Below are 20,470 nucleotides of genomic sequence, written 5' to 3' on the forward strand. Positions count from 1 at the left end.
TGTCTAGTGTTGTAGTGTTAGTGTGTGTTGTAGTGTTAGTGTGTCTAGTGTTGTAGTGTTTCTAGTGTTGTAGTGTTAGTGTGTGTTGTGTTGTAGTGTTAGTGTGTCTAGTGTTAGTGTGTGTTGTGTTGTAGTGTTAGTGTTTCTAGTGTTGTAGTGTTAGTGTGTCTAGTGTTGTAGTGTTAGTGTGTCTAGTGTTGTAGTGTTAGTGTGTCTAGTGTTGTAGTGTTAGTGTGTGTTGTGTTGTAGTGTTAGTGTGTCTAGTAGTGTTAGTGTGTCTAGTGTTGAAGTGTTAGTGTGTCTAGTGTTGTAGTGTTAGTGTGTCTAGTGTTGTAGTGTTGTAGTGTTAGTGTGTCTACTGTTAGTGTGTGTAGTGTTGTAGTGTTAGTGTGTGTAGTGTTGTAGTGTTAGTGTGTCTAGTGTTAGTGTGTGTTGTGTTGTAGTGTTAGTGTGTGTTGTAGTGTTAGTGTTGTAGTGTCAGTGTGTCTAGTGTTGTAGTGTTAGTGTGTCTAGTGTTAGTGTGTGTAGTGTTGTAGTGTTAGTGTGTCTAGTGTTAGTGTGTCTAGTGTTGTAGTGTTAGTGTGTCTAGTGTTAGCGTGTCTAGTGTGTGTTGTGTTGTAGTGTTAGTGTTTCTAGTGTTGTAGTGTTAGTGTGTCTAGTGTTGTAGTGTTAGTGTGTCTAGTGTTGTAGTGTTAGTGTGTGTTGTAGTGTTAGTGTTTCTAGTGTTGTAGTGTTAGTGTGTGTTGTGTTGTAGTGTTAGTGTGTCTAGTGTTAGTGTGTCTAGTGTTGTAGTGTTAGTGTGTCTAGTGTTGTAGTGTTAGTGTGTCTACTGTTGTAGTGTTAGTGTGTGTTGTAGTGTTAGTGTTTCTAGTGTTGTAGTGTTAGTGTGTGTTGTAGTGTTAGTGTTTCTAGTGTTGTAGTGTTAGTGTGTCTAGTGTTGTAGTGTTAGTGTGTCTAGTGTTGTAGTGTTAGTGTGTCTAGTGTTGTAGTGTTAGTGTTGCTTTGTGCTGTCAGTAGTCCTCTGCTTCCTTTAGATTCCTGTTGGTCCTGCTCTGCCTGTTACCTGCATGCCAGGGAATGGAGGGATGGGGGGGGAGTAAGGAACAGCTCAACCATGACCTCCCCAGACATCCAAACACACACACACACACACACACACACACACACACACAGGTTGATGGATCAAGGGCTTTAGCTGAAGGCCTGTGTGCTCCTGGTCACACTCCAGACTCCAGAGTCGTGGAGTTTTTCATTTAAACCTGCGGCGTTATGATTGGTGAGAAATTCATGTTTGGTGTTTCTTCAAGCGCAGATAAAGGGGGGCCTTAGCTGTAGTACTGGCAGGGAAAGGGTTCAAATGGTAAAGGGTAGGTGGGGCTCGAGCGCCCTGGGCTCACACACGCAACATTCTTGAGAAGCTTATTAAGGCCTCAGAAGGGGAAGATGTTATTAAATGTGTCGTGTTCCTCTCGTCTCTCTCTCTGTCTGTCTCTGTCTCTTTGTGTTTTGTGTCTGTGTGTGTGTGTGTGTGTGTGTGTGTGTGTCCCTGTGTGTGTCTCCCTCTATGTCTCTGTCAGTCTGTTTTTTTTTTACTCTCTTTTCTTCTCTCTCTCTCTCTCTCTCTCCGTACTTTATTGAAGTATATGAGCACCACACAGTTGGAGGCAAACCTACATAGGCGGCACATAAGACAACAAACAGCTTGAATGTTTTTAGGGGCCACTGAGTTCAAGTCCCTGGCTGGAAACCAAGTTCCCATCTCGTAGGCCATACATCACTGTCACATGCCACCCAGTGCCCATTGGTCTTTCTTTTCACCCAGGACCTCCATTCAGGCTCTAATTTATTTGTAACTGTCTCTCTTCCCCAGTCCTAGCTTGTGTTTTTCCACTCTTCTCTTCTCTTCTCTTCTCTTCTCTTCTCTTCTCTTCTCTAGCACTTTGACGTATTTTGCTGATCCTGTTGTTTGTGTGCAAACTTTACAGCGTTTGTGTGCAAACTTGGTGGTCAAATGTGGGTATTTCAGGCAAGGCTGAAGGCAAGGAGAGGATTATGTATGTGTTTTCGAAGGATATGAGAAGTGGTGGTATTATTTCAATTCTGATTGTGGCCAGAAGAGGGCGCTCTTGTGTTAGCTTGCAAGTTGGCGTGCTTACCTCCATCTGGCCTAATTGTTGTCAGACTTTCCTCCAACCTCCCAACATTACTGAAACAACACATCCCAAATAAATACTCATTGTTATCGTCAACACAGGCATCACTGTTCGTGTCAGCCATAACAGCCATAATGCTACAAGAATTGAGAAACACTTACTCATAGTGGTTCATGGACTACACACAACATGGACACAACACTCCAACACACCCTATCTGACAGTGTGTATGAATCTAGAACCTTCTTTTACTCACTTTCTCCCTCTTTCTTTCTCCCTCTCTTTCTTTCTTTCTTTCTTTCTTTCTTTCTTTCTTTCTTTCTTTCTCTCTCTCTCTCCCTCGTTCTCTCCCAGGTACCAGAGGGCTGCAGAGGAGTCCAATGCGGACAAGAAAAAGCCTGTAAGTACTCCTTTAACATCCCCCCACACCTCACACCTCACTATCCCTTTAACATCCCCCCACACCTCACTATCCCTTTAACATCCCCCCACACCTCACTATCCCTTTAACATCCCCCCACACCTCACTATCCCTTTAACATCCCCCCACATCTCAGTATCCCTTTAACATCCCCCCACGCCCCACACCTCACTATCCCTTTAACATCCCCCCACACCCCACACCTCACTATCCCCTTTAACATCCCCTCACACCTCACACCTCACTATCCCCTTTAACATTCTCTCACACCTCACTGTAACAACCCACCACATTTGATGGCACATCTCTCCTCAAGCCAGTGGCCACGTGCTCTCACATCACCAGCAGTAAAAGAAGGGTGAAAATTATCATATTTTTCTTTTCATGTGATTGATATGAGGCATTTTCGGATGTAGATTAACAAAACAGAAATATTGCAAATTACTGGATGTGAAGTAACCAGCTTTTGCATACGTGTTGTGTTAAATGCAAATCTGCTTTGCGGAAGGCCATCCTCTGATATTCAAATATAAACATGGCCAGATAAGCTACGTTTGTGTTTAAATAGCTTACCAATTCCTGGTTATTTTGATAGAGTCCCATCACAATAGAATGCTCATGTGCGTGTTGCAACAGGTAAGGTCCGTTGCTAGTAGCGACGGCTGTTTGATTAGCCTTTGATGTGTTTATGGCCAAGTCCTCCTTCTCTGTTCTCAGTCAAACTACCCCTGTGGGGATTCAGGAACTTACCAGTGGAGAGTCAAAGTGTTGCGAAACACAGACGCCCACCCGCATGAAGTCACTTATTTACACACACCACACAAGTCACTTGTGTACACACTCACACATACACATATGCGCATACACACACACACACACGTACAAACTTACACTTATACACGTACACACATACACATACACACACGCACACACACACTCACACATACACATATGCGCATATACACATATACACGTATACACGTACACACTTACACATGTGCAGGAAGATACATATACATGAACACACGCTCACACACACACACTTACACATATGCGCATACACGTACCCACATATACATATTATACACGTACACATACACACATACACACACACATACACACACACACACATACACACAAACACCCTAACACCCTAAGGCCCCATAAGGCCACTAGCTTCAATTGGTTGACACTCATTCTATAATCCTTATTTAGACATCTAATCTGCAACTAATTCCCACCAGTGTGTGTGTGTGAGTGTGTGTGGTGGTGTCCTTGTTTTTTTGTGTCTCCTCGTAGCACATATATATTTCTTTTTATTCAGCATTTGTGAGTTAATGTCCTATAGACATGCTTTAGAGCCCCTTTTGTTCTCTGTGTGTGTTTAAACTCCCTGTAGTTTTAATGGTCTCTGTTGTGTTGGTTGCCGGCCTCTGTTAATGTCTTGTAGACTTGTGGTCTCGTGGAGGTTTGGCTGTAGCTAGCTTTTGTCGTGTCGATGGTGGCTTTCTGTGCTTTTGTGCCTTACTCCTCAGTCAGTGTCATAAGTCTGCACGTCTGTGTGTGTGTGTGTGTGTGTGTGTGTGTGTCTATGACTGACTGAGTGAAGCCACCTGGGGTTGTTTGTATTCATCGATACGTGAGAGAAAAGTTTCAGGAGTGGATACCCCCAAAAAAACAATCAACCAGTGTCATGCACAAATTCAAGGTAAAATTCGTATTATTCCCAGTTCGTATTCTCAGTGACGGAGTCTGTGATATGTGTGTGTGTCGAAAAGCAGGAGCAGTCCGAGATGAGATTCTTTAAGAGGGTGAATACTTGTTTATTACTTGCTATATAGTGTTTGGTGCAACGTGTTAGCACTGCGTTTCAATTGGTGCAGAACTTTATTGATAATGAAATGAGCTTGTTAAAGCCCATTTTCGATTGCAGTTAACAGCAATTCTTTAGAACGCTGAATCTGGTTCTAGAAGTATGAATTGAATTAGTCCAACAGCAACCATTGCTTCCCTCACTTCCTCAGTCTCTTTTAATGCCTAACGGTAGAAACCCATGACACCGTTATGAGCGACGCGATACTTAAATCCCATGCATTTCAATGGGAGCCAAGCCATTGTGACGTAGACCACCGTTTTGAGCGAAGCGACCGATAAAAGTTGGGAAATATTGAATCCTATGCAAATGAGGAGCGATTTTTCCCGGCAGCGGCCAATCAGATTGTTTGGTGTCGTCTCTGACGGTTTGAAAATGATATTTCCACACGCTACAACACGCCCACTCAAAGCGATGGAAGCGTATCGTGTCGCTGTCATGGGTTTGCACCGTAAGCCTTTAAGGGGTGCGGCGAGGCCTTTAAGGGGCGTGGGCGAGGCGATGCATTTAAGGGGCGTGGGCGAGGCGATGCCTTTAAGGGGCGTGGCGAGGCCTTTAAGGGGCGTGGGCAAGGCGATGCCTTTAAGGGGCGAGGCTGAGGTGACTCCCTTAAGGGGCATGGCTGAGGTGACTCTGCCATGGCAAAAAGTGACTGGGCGCCAAAAAGAGCCCGGGTGACGTAATATTGGCTTTCGAACGACTTTTGAGTGACAGTTGCTATACCAACGCTAGCATTACGTCACCGGACACTTTTTGGAAGTCACAAACTTGCGCTGCATCGAATACCTCAATAATGCGATTTACCCCAGAGCATCTCGCATTATACTTCGCTACTTGAGACCAGCTTGCCTTTATTTTACCTGCAATAAACAACCATGTGCTTTATGTTTGACTGTGTTAGGAAAGTTGTTGACTCACTAGTTTGTTATAGTGTCAAAGTAAGCAAATTTCAACAGGTTTTGCTAGGTTTAGCCGCTAGCATCTCGTTAGTGATTAGCAATTCCTCCGTAACTTTTGCTGCTTTAAGAAAGTAATTAATGTGTTGTGATTATTAGACATATCTGACGGCACCCACAATTACATCTTCACAAAACAGGGATAGGGCCAATGATTTTCCGTTTAAAAAAAATGCATTTTCCGTTTCACATTTGGTGAATTCCGTTTTTTTTTTCCGTTTCAGCTCATTTTGTTCACCCTGAGGTAGATTGATGGCTTAAAATGAGTGAATAATATGTGCCCTTCTTAGATTGTTGTTTGCCAGCCATCAACAGAACAGAAGACTAAACATTTTTTGTTTTAAATGCGATTGGGAAGACGAGCGCGTGAATGTGACTGAATGTGGCTTTAGCGGAGATCTGTGGGTCAACCGTTGAAAAGGGGGGCGTGGCCAGAGCAGAGTTCAGCGCAGACGTGACATTTTCTCAGTGGTTTTGTTCTTTAATTAATGTTTGTTCATCGTTTCAATCGTTGTTGTGTTTATTTGAAAGAAATATAGCCTTGCAGCCCAAAATACAGGGGAATTTGGGCGATTTGTATGAACAAAATGATGTTTCCGTTTCAAAGGTGCAATTCCGTTTCAAAGTGTTCATTCCGCGAATTCCGTCCGTTTTCCGTTATCGCGGAAAATCATTGGCCCTACAGGGAATTGTTTTCACCACCTTTAACTATAGAGCACAACTGGTAGGACACCAGAACAAATTAAAATACATTGAGGGTGGCTCTGACAAAAAAGGGTAGGATGTAGCTAAGGACTTTCTTAAAGCAGCACAACGGAGGAATTGTTTATGCTTTTATTTGAAAGGGACAGTGTACATTGATAAACATTTCCAAAAAAGTGTAAATGCACCGGAATTAGCTAGTTTTCATCTGTTGTCCCTTGGCAGGGCATGACAATTGCTAATCACTAACGAGATGCTAGTGGCTAAACCTAGCGAAACTTGCTTACTTACAGGATACCGGCAGGTGTAGCTAAAACTGAATACTTCATAGTTTAGCCACAATATTAAGCGACTAAAAAGTAGCTGATGGCTTTCGAACGACTCTTGAGACTCTCTGACTGATAGCCAAAAAGTGTCCGGGTTACGTAATGCTAGCGTTGGTATAGCAACTGTCACTCAAGAGTCGTTTGAAAGCCAATATTACGTCACCCGGGCTCTTTTTGGTGCCCGGTCACTTTTTGCCACGACAACTCCTTTAAGGGGCAAGGCTGAGGTGACTCATTTAAGGGGCGTGGCTGAGGTGACTCCTTTAAGGGGCGTGGCTGAGGTGACTCCTTTAAGGGGCGTGGCTGAGGTGACTCCTTTAAGGGGCGAGGCTGAGGTGACTCCTTGAAGGGGCGTGGCTGAGGTGACTCCTTGAAGGGGCGTGGCTGAGGTGACTCCTTTAAGAGGCGACACCTTTAAGAGGCGCAGACAAGGCTGAGGCGAGGCCTTTAAGGGGCGTGGGTGAGGCTGATGGTTCCTATGTTGTAGCAAACGCGTCTGATGGAGGCATCATCATTGGAGGAAGTTTGGATGGAAGTAGCTGCACCTTTAAGGCTCTAACTTGGCTGTGTCCAACTCTGAGAAGAAGCTGATCTTTAAACAAACACAGTGCAGAGGAGTTATAAGACGGAAATGTCATTATACCAGTAATGATATTTCATAAAGTTGAGGGTGCAGAACAGGAACAAGATATTTTGTTTTGTTTTTGTTGTGCAAAATGTTTTGACAGTGTTATATTGATATAGTGGAAACCATTTTGTTGGGTTGTATACTAGCACTAGTTGTTTTCCAGTGGTGTCTTGGATGTGTGTAGAAGCGAATGGGGATGATATTAGATGATATAAGGGTCATATGAACATGTATACCTTGCATGTGATGCTAATGCTAGCCAGTCCCATACAGCTGAAAATCTGCAGGCAAAACCTGACACAGCCATGTGACGTATTGAGACTGCTGAAGGAAACATTAAAGGGACTGTGTATGCAGCCCCCCCCCCGCCCAAAACCAAGGAAGAGAGACTTCAAAATGACACTTTGAATGACCATTTCACATTGACTATGGCACTATTAAAGGTTTGGGAGACCAGCCCCCAAACAATGACTTGTGTTGATATTGCACAGAACAAGTGTGATACTGTTTGTAAGGCGCACAGTCCTGTAGATGTGCCTGGAGCTCTGTGTGTTTTGTGAAAGATTTGTGAGGGTGTTCTCATTTTTAGCCCCCGCGGGATGTGTGACAGTCTGAGGGATTGGAGGAGTTATGGCATACTGCAGGGAATAATGACATGGCAGGTGTGCTCAGTGGTAGATTTCGATTTTAGATTAGATTAAATTAGATTAGATTCAACTATATTGTCATAGTGCAGAGTACTTGTACAAAACCAATGAAATGCAGTTCAAAAGAAGTGCAAAAGAATAGTATTATTTACAGATAAGTGCAGGATTAAGTAAGACCGATTTGGAAAGGGGAGTGTATATATATATATATATATATATATATATATATATATATATATATATAAAGGTTGTATTTGCTGAATAGACAAAAATGCACAGTTTGTTGTCTGTATACAAAATAAATATTAGTAATCTGAGACCCGGAAACTTGAGTGGTTCAGCCTGTGCCAGCCTGAGCAGCGCAAATGCAAAGTACTGAGTCAGTGCAGTAATGAGTGCAGTCCTGCTCAGTGCTGTGGTGTGGAGTTCAGCAGAGTCACTGCCCCAGGGAAGAAGCTCTTCCTGAGCCTGCTGGTGTGTAAGCGGAGGCTCCTGTAACGCCTGCTGGATGGGAGAAGAGTAAAAAGTCCATGGTTAGGGTGGGAGGCGTCCTTGATGATGCTTGGCGATGCCGTCCTCAGGTAGCGTATATGGTAAATGTTCTCAGCGGTGGGCAACTGGGTGCCGGTGATCCGCTGGGCAGTTTTCACCATCCGCTGGAGTTCTTTACGGTCTGATGCGGAGCAGTTGCCGTAGCAGACTGAGATCCAGTTGGGGAGTCTGCTCTCAATAGTACAGCTGTAGATGTCTGCAGGTGAGCTTGCTGAAGACTACAGGAAGTACAGGTGAGCTTTCTTATGACTCTACAGGAAGTAAAGGCACTGTCGCCGGAGTTCAACGACGAGAGGTTCAGCCTGTGCAAGAATGAGCATTGTAAATATAAACATACTAAAACAGTGCAGTAATGTGTGCAGTAATGTTCAGGAACCAAGTGAGATCATCAGATATGTGGAGACCAAGGAACTTAAAGCTTGATGAACGCTCCACTGCAGCTCCGTTGGTGTAGATGGGGGCATGTGTGTGGCTCATAGCTCGCCTGAAGTCCACAATGATCTCCCCTGGTCTTCTGGGTGTTAAGGGCCAGGTTGTTGTTGGCACACCACACGGCCAGGTGCTGGACCTCGTCCCTGTAGGCCGTCTCGTCGTTCCCCCCTCTGATGGGGCCTTCCACCCTGGTGTCATCTGCAAACTTCATTATGGGGTTAGAGCCGTGTACAGGAACGCAGTCGCGGGCGAAGAGGAGGAGGAAGAGGCCTCCGCACAAACTGGGTGGAAGTCCTTCAGGGCCGGCTGCCATCCGTGATGCAAACATCAGAGGTTTGATTTGAGAAAATAGTTGTGTTGTGTTGACTATTGAGTGCACAGTCATGGGGGTGGAGGCAGAGTGAACAGTCATGGGGGGGGGGGGGGGGCAGGCAGAGTGAACAGTCATGGGGGGGGGGGGGCAGGCAGAGTGAACAGTCATGGGGGGGGGCAGAGTGAACAGTCATGGGGGGGGCAGAGTGAACAGTCATGGGGGGGGGGGGGGGCAGAGCTGGATGGTATTTTGCTGACTTGTCTGCTGTCTGATATCAGATACAGATGGAGAGAAAGAGGAAGCGGGATGAACTAATGAAAAGATGGCATTGTAAAGACAGAACTCTGAGTTGTGTGTGTGTGTGTGTACGCGTGTGTGGGTGCGCGTGTGTGTGTGTGGGAGGGAGGGAGGGAGGGAGCAGGAAAGGGAGCGAGAAACAGAAAATGATGTCACACTATCATCTGGGGTCATTAGGTCAAATGTTGAGGTTGCTCCGTCTTAAAGAGACAGCGCAGCAGATAACTGGATTGCTCTGATTGGACACGAACGCCTGACCCAGCTGAGTCACCTCACTCAACACGGGAGTGGCTCGAGTTTGGCAATGCCAGAAAGCTTAACTCCTATCGCCCTCCTGCGTTCAGCTTTCACAGCTCATCTTCTCTGGTTAACCGCGTTAACGCCATAACAATGACGATGCCCATTCCATTCCTCTAACATTTGAAGAGAGCTCTTTTTAACAGTAGGAAACAGAAAAGTCACTTTTAAAATGTAACTTGTAACATTAAAATCACCTCAAATTCAGCACAGCTATCTTTAAGTCTTCTGCCGTGTACGTTTAGCATAATTTTTGCATGAACACTTTGGCCATGGAGGTTGCGGTGCTCGTATGAGGCTCATGCCCCCGGTCTGCATGCCTTTGTCCTCTGTCATCTGCCCTGGGGTCTGACTGAGTGGGGGCAGCCGTGTGGTGTACATGGGAGAGGGTTAAACTTTTCTCCTAAATGTATCATTTCCTGCCTCCTGCTTACATAGAAATGTCTTTCTTTCTTTCTTTCTTTCTTTCTTTCTTTCTTTTTCTCTTCTGCCCCTCAGCCCCCCCCCCCCCCCCCTTCTGTTCGTGGTCCACTCGGCGACCCCCCCCCCACGCCCCGTGCTTCTCTTCCACACAAACTCAGACACAAACTTTATTTTCTTCTCCCTTCCTTGGTTTTCTCTCTCCCACTCACTCCTGTGCTCACTTCCTCACACACACACACACACACACACACACACACACACACACACACACTCCCACAGTCCTCTACTGGGGGTGGGCTGGTTCCTACACGTAGGCTTTTTTCACTCTCTGCCTGATCTGCCTAACATCTGGTGGGACTTTATCACTTCCACTTTGGCCAGCGAGAGGACCGCAGCAGAAAGACAGAGAAGAGAGAGCGAGCGAGAGAACGAGAGAAAGAAAAGAAAGAAAGAAAGAGACCGAGCCCACCAGCCACCTCAGCCTGCTCTCCCTCTCACACAGGTTCTCCCTCTTACAACTTTTACTTGTACTTTTCTCTCCTCCGTGTGGTTCACTCTGAAGCTCAAATGTGTCTCTCAGCTAGTCTCCCTCTTTCGTCCCCTCTCTCTCTCTCTCTCTCGCTCTTCTTCTCCTCTCCTCCGTCCTCACCTCTGGGTTGCTGACTGCGGTGTCTTGTTGGAAGCAGGGAGTGTGGACTGGGTGGGGTGCAGAGGGGCATTGAGGAAGCGGATGTGCTTTGGTCTCGTAGAATGACCATCTGTGTATTGTTTGGCTGTGTGATTGGAACCGGTGTACCACATAACAGCTTTTTCTCTCGCCTATATTTATATGTTGTGTTTTTGTTCCTGATTTGACGGGAACCACTGCTCCAGAAAACATCTTGTCAAGAACTTTGTCTGAGCATGCTCTGTAGTGCTTCTGTAACTGCCAACAAGTCTTTTGCTCACAGGGTTGGGTGGGTGGTTGAGTGTGTGGGTGTGTATCTGAAACTGTGTGTGTGTGTGTGTGTGTGTGTGTCTGTGTGTGTGTGTGTGTGTGTGTGTGTGTGTGTGTACGTACCTGCTGCTGTATTTGGTGTGTGTCTGTGTGTCTGTATTTGGTGTGTGTGTGTGTGTGTGTGTGTACGAGTGAGAGGGTGTTGGCTCTGGTCAGGTTTCAGTGAGCAGTTGAGTGTAATGGAGAGTGGCTTTGTCTCTCTGATGTTGAGTCCTGTCGGTGTCATGTGTTAAAGAACACTCTCCCTCATTAAACCCTCACCCCAGGGCGCTCAGTAAAAAGAAAGTAAGAGTTGGACATGCACTACGGCAGCCATCAGGGTTATGAGTTGGACATTCACTATGGCATCATCAGGGTTAAGAGTTGGACATTCACTATGGCATGGTTATGTTGGTTGGTAGTACACCAATTAACATCATCAGGTAGAACTCTTGGGAGAAATCAGCTAGCTTAGTGAAAGGGTGGAGGAAAAACCATATGGAAGGACATGTTCTTCACAGGCCACCACAGCTCCACCACAGCTCCACCTCTGCTTCACCTCTGCTTCACCACAGCTCCACATCTGCAGGGCTGCTTCAGCAGGGAGCATCTTTCATCTTTTCCTCCTTCCACACTGGAACCCTCAGTTAAATTCACTCAGGACAAAAACAAGTTTCACTAATGTATGTGGTGTTCGTTTTCATTGTCGTTTAAGTGAGTCATTGGTCATTGAGCCACACCAGTGTTCTCTGTCTCATCACATTCCGATTCCGAGTTGCAGGTTGTCTGCTTCCCATATTCAACAGCGATATTGTTCCAGGCGCAGTTCTGAGCTTCCTCATTCTGCATGAATGGCGCAAGGCAGAAGCAGAAGAATGATTCTCCTATTCTCCACTTGCGGTAAACACGGCGTGACGCCATTAAGCAATGTGTCCGCGTGTCGAGTCCTGTTCTGCCGGCGTGCAGTCTCTCTCTCTCTCTCTCTCTCTCTGGCTCTCTCTCTCTGGCTCTCTCTCTGTCTGTCTCTCTCTCTCTCTGTCTGGCTCGGGCCCCACAGCGACTGCACTGCCCCAAGCAGCCGTGGGACAACTAATCTCTATCCCTGGGTTGACCCCAGACAAGACAAGGCAGACATACAGACAGACAGACAGAAAGACACAGAGGCAGCCGGCTGTGCTGAGCGTCTTTCCAAGTTCTGAACTCCCCCCTGGACTGTGAGCCCCGGCTGTCCAGCCTTTTCTTCCCCTTCCTGCCAAACAGTGCATCTGTTGACTGCAGATGGGTCGGTAGTTCTTTTGACCGCGGCCCAAGTCTGCAGAATGATGTACTGCACGCAGGGGTTCTCTGTGACCGCAGTGGCCTCCCCACATGCTGACGTGTAAGGCTGTGACGGCAGGGTCTGGTGCTGCAAAGCTTTCCTTGTGGTTCGGTTTTTGTATCCAGTCGTAAGTTCATGAGGTTTCAGTGTTTTTTTTTTTTTTTTTTTTTTTCACTCATTGTAAATGAGTTGCATATTTTGAGTATTGACGGCAGTGGTTGTCATTTATAACCCTATCTTTGTCACTCTCTCTCTCAGTGCTTCTCTGAGAGGTAGTTTGAGAGGGGTGCGGTAATAATCACTTAACGACTCTGGAAGACTTGTTCTGTTGTGTACTGATTGTAATTGTAATGCTTTTTAAATAAGGTTATTTAAATGCCTGTTTGCATCTCTCTCTCTCTCTCTCTCCCTCTCTCTCCCCTCATCTCTCTCTCTCTGCTCCTTCATCCTCCCAGCAGATTGAGAGCCTGCCTTCCAAACCGCGCACAGGGAACCTGAGCGCACTGAAGAAGCGCTGGGAGCAGTCCCGCCAGCAGGAGGCGCCGTTGGACCCACCTACCGCCGCCGCGCCCCGCATCCGCCTCGTCGCCACGGAGACGACACAGTCCAAACCCAGACCCCTAGCCCAGGCAGAACCCACCTCCTCTTCCTCCTCCTCCTCCTCCACTGCAGCACCCCATCAGAGCAGCCTCAGGCGCTCCTTCTCCCTCAGAAACCCACCCCGGGCAGAGAAGAAGAAGGAGGAGAAGGAGGAGAAGGCCGCGGTGGCAGCAGCAGCCGGAGCAGCAGGTAGAGGAAGCGGAGAAGCGTCAGGAGGAAGCAGAGGAATGGAGCAAGCCGTGGAGAGGCCGTTTGAGGAGGAGGAGGCGGTGCTGGAGGAGAGGAGCGGGGGAGGAGACGTGGGCTCCCCCCCCCTGAGCCCCCTGAGCCCCCTGGAGAAGCCCAGCGTCCCACTGGGCAGCCTGAAGAAGATGTTTGAGAAGGGGGAGAGCAAGGTGAGGGACGCACAATCGCACAGATGTTGTTACACACTCTCACACACACACACACACACAGACACACACGCACACACAGACACAGACTCTGATGAATGCGTGCCATTGGAAAGCCTGAAGATGTTTATGAGCACAGTGGGAGGGATGCTCAGATGTGTGTGCGCATGTGTACACACACACACACACACACACACACACACACATAAACAATCAATTAGTGATTAAAAAACTGCTTTGGAAAGCAAAGCCGGAGAGATTTAACTCTGTTGATATTTTCGCCCCCTCCCCTCTGTCTTCATCTCTTACATTTTTATATTTTGTCTCTTTCTTTTCTTTCTTTTTTTCTTTCTTTCTTTCTTTCTTTCCATTTTGTCACCGAGTGTGTTTTTACCCAGCTTTCTTACCGCCTCTCACAGTTTGGTATCGGCGCTCATTAGAGAGGTAGGTCTGTAATTTGCCGACCCTTGATGGTCAGCAGCTTGGTGTGTCTGCTCTGCCTGTGAGAGGGAAGACACACACACACACACACACACACACACACATCTCTGCTCTGTCTGTGAGAGGGAAGTCATGCTAGAAGTCATATGCTTCTGGACCTTGTGCACATTCCGTCTGAAGTCTGCTTTCCCAAAAGATTGTCCTGTCCGGCTCAATACACATCAGTTCATATGAACATAGAACACACACACACCCACACCCACACCCACACACACACACACACACACACACACACACACACACACACACACACACACACACACAGACACACACACACACATACATACACACTGGACGGCCCAGAGGTATCAGAGTGGACAACTTGGGTTGTTTATGATCTGTTCTTCTGACCTCGCAAAGGACCATAGCTCTGCTGATCTCCCTGCATTCCTTCTCCTCCATATCTCCCTTACCTTCTGTTTTTCTCTTCTCTTCTCTTCCCGTCTCTTTCTCTTACTCCCCCTCTCACTTCATGCTGTCTCGCTAAAGCACTCTCTCTTTCTCCACCTCCACCCGCCTTTCTCTCTGTCACTCTGTGCATTCTCTCGCATTCTCTCTACAACGAAATAAAGAGAAAGAGAGCGAAAGAGAAACTCATTCTCCTGTCATCCATCTCTTTTATCCCCCCCCTCTGTCCCCCCCATCGCGCTTTCCCCTCTTCTTCCTCTTCTTCCTACTGTTCCTTTCTCGTCTCGTCTGTTCTCCTCCTCTCTGCTCGAAGTCAGGAATGTGTATTCCCAGGAGTCTGAGACCCACCTTTGGAATGTCCTTGCCATGCCAACCATCAACCTCAAACAGAGATGTTTTTCTGGTGAAGCTTTGCAGCACCATCCACCAGCTCATCAAGGCTGGTCACTGATTTAGCAGTTATTTAATGAAGGACCTCGTAGCCCAGGACAGCCTAGCGCGGTCTAATAGTCTAACAGCCTAGCGCGGTCTAATAGTGAGCTTTTTTTTTTCTTTCTTTTTTTTAAGTGGTAGTGGTTGAGCACACAAGACTTTCCAAGACCGCTGTTTTGCAAATAAAGCACTGGAAATGGTTGTAAGGCTCAGGCAATTCTAATGGAATTTCTCTGGAAATAAGCTGTTGAATGTCAAAGGTTCCAAAAAGGGCCTTTTTAAAACTGAACTGAATTGGTTCACTTGTGAAGCTAGGTATAGCGAAGTGCCTCTCCCCGAGTCTGTTCAATCTGGCTTCACTGCCTGGGGTTTCTGCGGATTCTTGTTTATCAGATTTTCTTTTAAACGTGGCACTGACAGCCAGCTCATGATGCTTAGCTTCGGTTGCGATAGAGACTAGCATAGCGGGAGTGTTTTATTTTTATTCCCATGAAGATAAGTTTGTGTGTGCGTGTGTGTGTGTGTGTTTCGGACAATGTGGCCTTGTGTCCCATCATAGTAACGCAGTTGTTCCAAGTAATTTTCTGCCTCAGCTGAACCTGCTGAATCAGGATAAAAGACATGGAAGAGGCAGACAGGGTGCAAGAGGAGAGAGGGGAGTGGTGTGAGGGAAAGGAAGTGGTGTGTGTGTGTGTGTGTGTGTGTGAGTGAGAGAGAGAGGTTAGATTGTGCTCTTAAAGATGTTTTGTGTTGACAGGATACCATAGTTAAGTTTTTTTTTTTTTTAATTGTGTTTGCTTCTTTTTGTTGTCGTGGCTTGGTTCTTCTGAGGACCCAGGCATGAGCCTCTGAGGTTCGTGTCTGAGGAGGGCTGTGAACTGCCAGGTTTTTCCATTCTGGATTGGGGGGGGGAGTTAATGGACTTTGGGTTGAGACCAGTACTGCGCTAGCATGCGTGCACACTGGCAGACACACACACACACACACACGCAGAGACACACACACACAGAGACACAGACACACACACATCCTTCAGTCCTGTGTGTGTGTGTGTGTGTGTGTCAGCTGACTTCTCTCTCAGCTCACAGGAAATAAGGTTGGGCTAATGATCGGAGCAGGGGGTTTGAAGGGGAGGCAGAATAAGCCTGGACTCTGTAGCACCCCTCAAGCCATGCTCACACTCGCTCGCTCTCACACACATACATACACTCTCTCTCTCTCTCTCTCTCTCTCTCTCTCTCTCTCTCTCTCACACATGCAGACACAAATACCTTCAATTTCTCAGTCAAGCATATGTTGAAGGGCACACACATACCAAGGTGCCCTGTTCCACCAGCTCACATGAACAGCATTACTGAAAGATATTTTTCCTTACTAAGAGAGCCTCTCCCCCACACATGCAACAAATATTTTTTCAAAGATGCAAACACACACACACACACACACACACACACAAAAACATTCCCAGTTACAGATGCAGAGGCCTTCTTGTGGTCTCTTTTATATACTCAAACCACAAAACTACAAAACCTCTGTTTCTCAAAATACACAATTCTCTTTCTCACTAACTCACACACACACACACACACACACACACCGAGTGCTGCTCCCCTTGGCAGATACCTCCGGGCCAGCTGTGGCTGTGTGTGAATGGCTGGCCCACTTGTGTCGTCTCGCGCAGATGATGTCATGAGAAAGGCATGCACATGCTCCTTACCCCCCTCGGTCGCTGGAGGCCTGCAAAACACCCCTCGTGCCCCCCCCCCCCCCCCTTCTCTACCCCCCCCCCCCTCTCTATCCCCCCCTCTGTTCTCTTTTTTCCCTTTCTTTCTTTATTTCTGTCTTTCTGTCTCAGCACAGTGTTTCTCCTGTGCCGTCTGTTTCCTCTCTCCCTCTCCAGTTTTGTCATAGTTGTCTGTAAGGCCTTTTGTATTTCTTATGGCTCCGTTCTTTCTTCCTTTCTTTTTTATTATTCTTTTCTTTTCTTTCTTTAGGCCTCTCCTTATCACTTCGCTTTGTTCTGCATTTCCACTGTTGGTGATCTGCTAAGTGACAGCCACTTCAGCCCCTCCTTAATGCTAGATTTATAGTTATCCATTTGGACGGAGACGGACACATAGCCACGCCTTGGCAACACCCTTCCCCGTGGTGGAACGCCCATCCGAGCCCTTCGGAGAGCTGGACGGACACCGACGTGCACCTCTCGATTTTTGTAACTTTTTCGGATACGAACGGATAGCGACGGATACCCCCTTGGCTGTGATTGGTCCACTAACGAAAACCATTTCCAAACGACATCATTTCCGGAATCTCACATTTCCTGTTTCATTCACTATCTGTTCCTATTCTGTTATAGAGTGTGGATCAGCCGAATATTTCTGTCCGAGCCCGGCCTGCGTCCGACAGAGTAGTGCCCGAGCCAGACAGCCATTCAAATATATTGTCGGAATCCAACCAGACATAGTCAATGTCTCAACTGTTCATAATAATGACACATTTACGTATGTTTTTTATGAATAGCCTGTAGACCTGTAGAACGTGTGAAGCAAACACGTTTACTTGACTACTTATTAAGATATTTAAATATGGAATGTTCAATGCCTTATCACGCTTATGTTTGAAAGCCATTGTTTTCAGCTTGCAGGTGCTTTTGCCTCTGGCCTAGTTTGTCGTTTTTGACGTTCATCTCTCTCCCCCAACCATCCAGGTTTAATCAATCCGCGTTGACTACTAAGCAGAAATATCTCCATACAGTAGATTCACCCTCGTTTTGTATTCTTTTAAACTCTCCAGATGACTGTTTATTTTTAACTTTTTCCCTGATACCAGTTTGCCTCCTGTAATCACGTTGTCACAGATATTTATTTGCCCAGTCAGCTTGTTGGTCTTGACGTTCAGATGTTGTGCCTAAACTATCATATCGTCTCGTCACATGATCAAATAGAGACTTGACATTGGACAACAGCATACATATTACCCAGCAATCATCATTGCAAATCTGAATATGACAAAAAATACCAAAGAAAATAAGATAGTATTCATTTCATTGAATCGTTTTTAATAGTTTCTATAGTGTATGTAAGATAAGCATATCATTTTGTTATAGATTGCTACTATTTTTCACACAAATAATACCTACCATGATGGAGATAAGTTTGCCTTTTCAAGTAAATATATAGCGTTAGACAGACTATCCATTGTAATGTAGTGTGTCTCAAAGACCCATGTGACTACACCTGTTGCTCTTGATCACGTGTCTTGCTAGTGACAGCTGGGAGGAGGGAGATAAACAGTCGACGAATTCTATCACTCAAAGAGGTCGCGTAGTAGCTCGTCTGTGACCAAAAAACCGCTGCCCCACCTACTGTTCTGGCGGTGAATTGTTTTCAACACCCACAGCCGTCGGAGAAGTATAAATCAAAAACAGTACGTCCGAATCCGTCCGAATCCGTTTCCCCGCCCATCCGTAAAACGGACGGACACCGACGCAGATCTATAATTCGGGCTTAACCCATTCTCAAAACAAAACGTTTAATTTCTCTACAGATCCCCCATTTCCACTTCATCTCTGTCTTTGCCGGGTTTTTTTCTTCCCCTTTTTCTTTCTCCTCCACCTGTATGCCATCTCTTAACCTATAGGAATGGAGTGAATGGGTTTGTTTGTCTTGTAGGAGTGCCTTCAGGCGTTGCGTTCGCATGCTTGGCTGTAGATATTAGTTTGAAACCAAATACAGGTGGGCCTATCATGTGTTGGCAGACGTTTGGCTGGCCCTCATCAATGTGTTTTCTTTGGTTGTCAGAGCCTACTCCCTCACACTACCCCCCCCCCCCACACACACACACACACACACACACACACACACACACACACACACACACACACACACACACACACACACACAGCACATCAGTGAAGACTCTGCGTGCTCTAGCCCACCGGTACGTCCTGAACAAATGTCATGTTCAGTGAGGTGTTACCAGAACATTCGCTCCTTCTTGCGCACACGCATCAAGTGTGTTTGCCCTGTCTTCTCACCTGTCCCAACCTGCCCTGTGATCAGTGCACCACAACAACCCCGATTCTGTTTTTCTCACCGGCTGCTCCGTTCCCTCCCTTTGCCTTTCCTCCACTCCTCGTCTCTTTCCTGAAAGGCGAGAGCGCCGTCTTTCTGAAGGTATGCCTGAGAATCCTGTTTGCTGTGGGATTAGACCCTTAATCAGCCCCTCCATTGATTAGGTGTGGCTCCTTGTGCTAATGCTGTATAATTTAAGTAATTGGATTTCATTAGATGTTCATTGACTGAAAGCCAATTGCGAGACATGTATACCCTTTAAATAAGCCTGGGCTAATTAGCAGGGCAAGGCGTTGGGCAGAGACACTAGAGCCAGTTGTCTGAGAACAGGGTTTTTGTTTTAATTGGAAACACTCTGCAGCCAATCAGTTGTTGCCTAGATTAGCTTCTAGAGTCTGTGCTGGCTCTCTGTGATAATGGGGTCGGTCTCTGTTTGTTTGGATCAGGCGTTATTGGACACCGTCTGTGTCTCTTTAGGTCATGTGCCCCACACACTTGCATGTTCAAAATCACACACACATACACACACACATACACACATACATTTCAACACACATGTACACCCTTATTGTCACCACCACCAAACTTGATCAAAATCACACCGACCCCCTGTGTGTGTGTGTGTGTGTGTGTGTGTGTGTGTGTGTGTGTGTGTGTGTGTGTGTGTGACTGTGACTGCTTAAGTCAGGCAAAGACACACTAGTTGATCTTATTATCAGATTATCAGACACGTGTGTGTGTGTTGCCCATCTGTTTCTGTTCCATTGCCCACTCCTTAAAACAACCCCATGTTTTATCTCTTGGTAATTACCCTTAATGGTTGAATCTAATGTTTTTAATCTGGTTGGTGGCGGGGGCCGATGTTGGCCTAACTCACTGAGTAATCCCTGGCCCTTGGCCCCGGGTCAGGCCTGTGAATGAGAGCCCACTCCCAGAGGGGATCTGATGAATTAGGTCTCGTTTTTAGCTCTGTGCATCATAGCGTCGGGAGAATGGAACCTCTTTCTTCACTCCGTGACTCAACCTTGGAGTGAAGCAATCTTTGAGAATGAAGCCAACTGGAAACTTTCTCTCTCTCTCTCACACACACACACACACACACACACACACACACGGAACACCAATAAAAGGCTTTGGCCAGAAGATGAATGAGAACAAATATTATTTCATGCGACAGCGTAGTTTTCTTCTCTTCTAAATCGGCAGAGATACACGGCAACTTGAAATGCCAGCAAAAAAAAGAAAAAAGACTTTCTGATTGATATTCCTTTTTGCTTGTAGCAGAGTGAGCATTTCATTCCTCGAAACCCCTTAACCACTCGTAAAATCCTCAGTGCTGCCCTGCCCTGCTCGAGCTCATCTCAACTGTTATTTTGGGTCCAAGCGAGGCTTCTGTTGCCCTGATGAAATAAATGGCTGTTGGGATAAAAGAGCCGAGATGTTGACACAACAAACAGGGCGGGCCACATACAGTCCAGCCTTTGTGTGTCAGCAGGGAACGGGTCATTTAGCATCCCACAGACAGTTCATTGTAATGTATAGTTAGGCTGCAGGCTCCCCCTGTGTGTGTGTGTGTGTGTGTGTGTGTGTGTGTGTGTGTGTGATATAGGTGGGGGTGGAACAGAATAGAGAGGTGTGACTCTGATCTGGCAGGCTGTGGGACATTTGAGGTCTTGCAGATTGCAGAGGGGATGGAACAATAGACGCTTCCTCAGGAAGGGAGAGAGGGAGAGACAGATAGAGAGACAAA

General features: G+C 46.5%; 1 protein-coding gene across 4 annotated transcripts in view; it reads left to right on the forward strand.

Annotated features, from left to right (window-relative positions):
• The window catches only part of LOC105907215 (LIM domain and actin-binding protein 1-like), a 40,219-nt gene that overhangs the window by 11,893 nt on the left and 7,856 nt on the right, over positions 1-20,470 (forward strand). For 3 of the 4 annotated variants that reach the window (XM_031567741.2, XM_031567738.2, XM_031567740.2), the window contains 2 exons: positions 2,508-2,553; positions 12,770-13,309. In XM_031567741.2, the coding sequence (XP_031423601.1) occupies positions 2,508-2,553; positions 12,770-13,309 (586 nt within the window). The remainder of the gene's footprint in view (positions 1-2,507; positions 2,554-12,769; positions 13,310-20,470) is intronic. The other variant, XM_031567742.2, reaches the window with a different exon arrangement.

The sequence above is a fragment of the Clupea harengus genome, chromosome 5, assembly GCF_900700415.2.
Source record: "Clupea harengus chromosome 5, Ch_v2.0.2, whole genome shotgun sequence".
In the NCBI taxonomy this organism is placed as follows: domain Eukaryota; kingdom Metazoa; phylum Chordata; class Actinopteri; order Clupeiformes; family Clupeidae; genus Clupea; species Clupea harengus.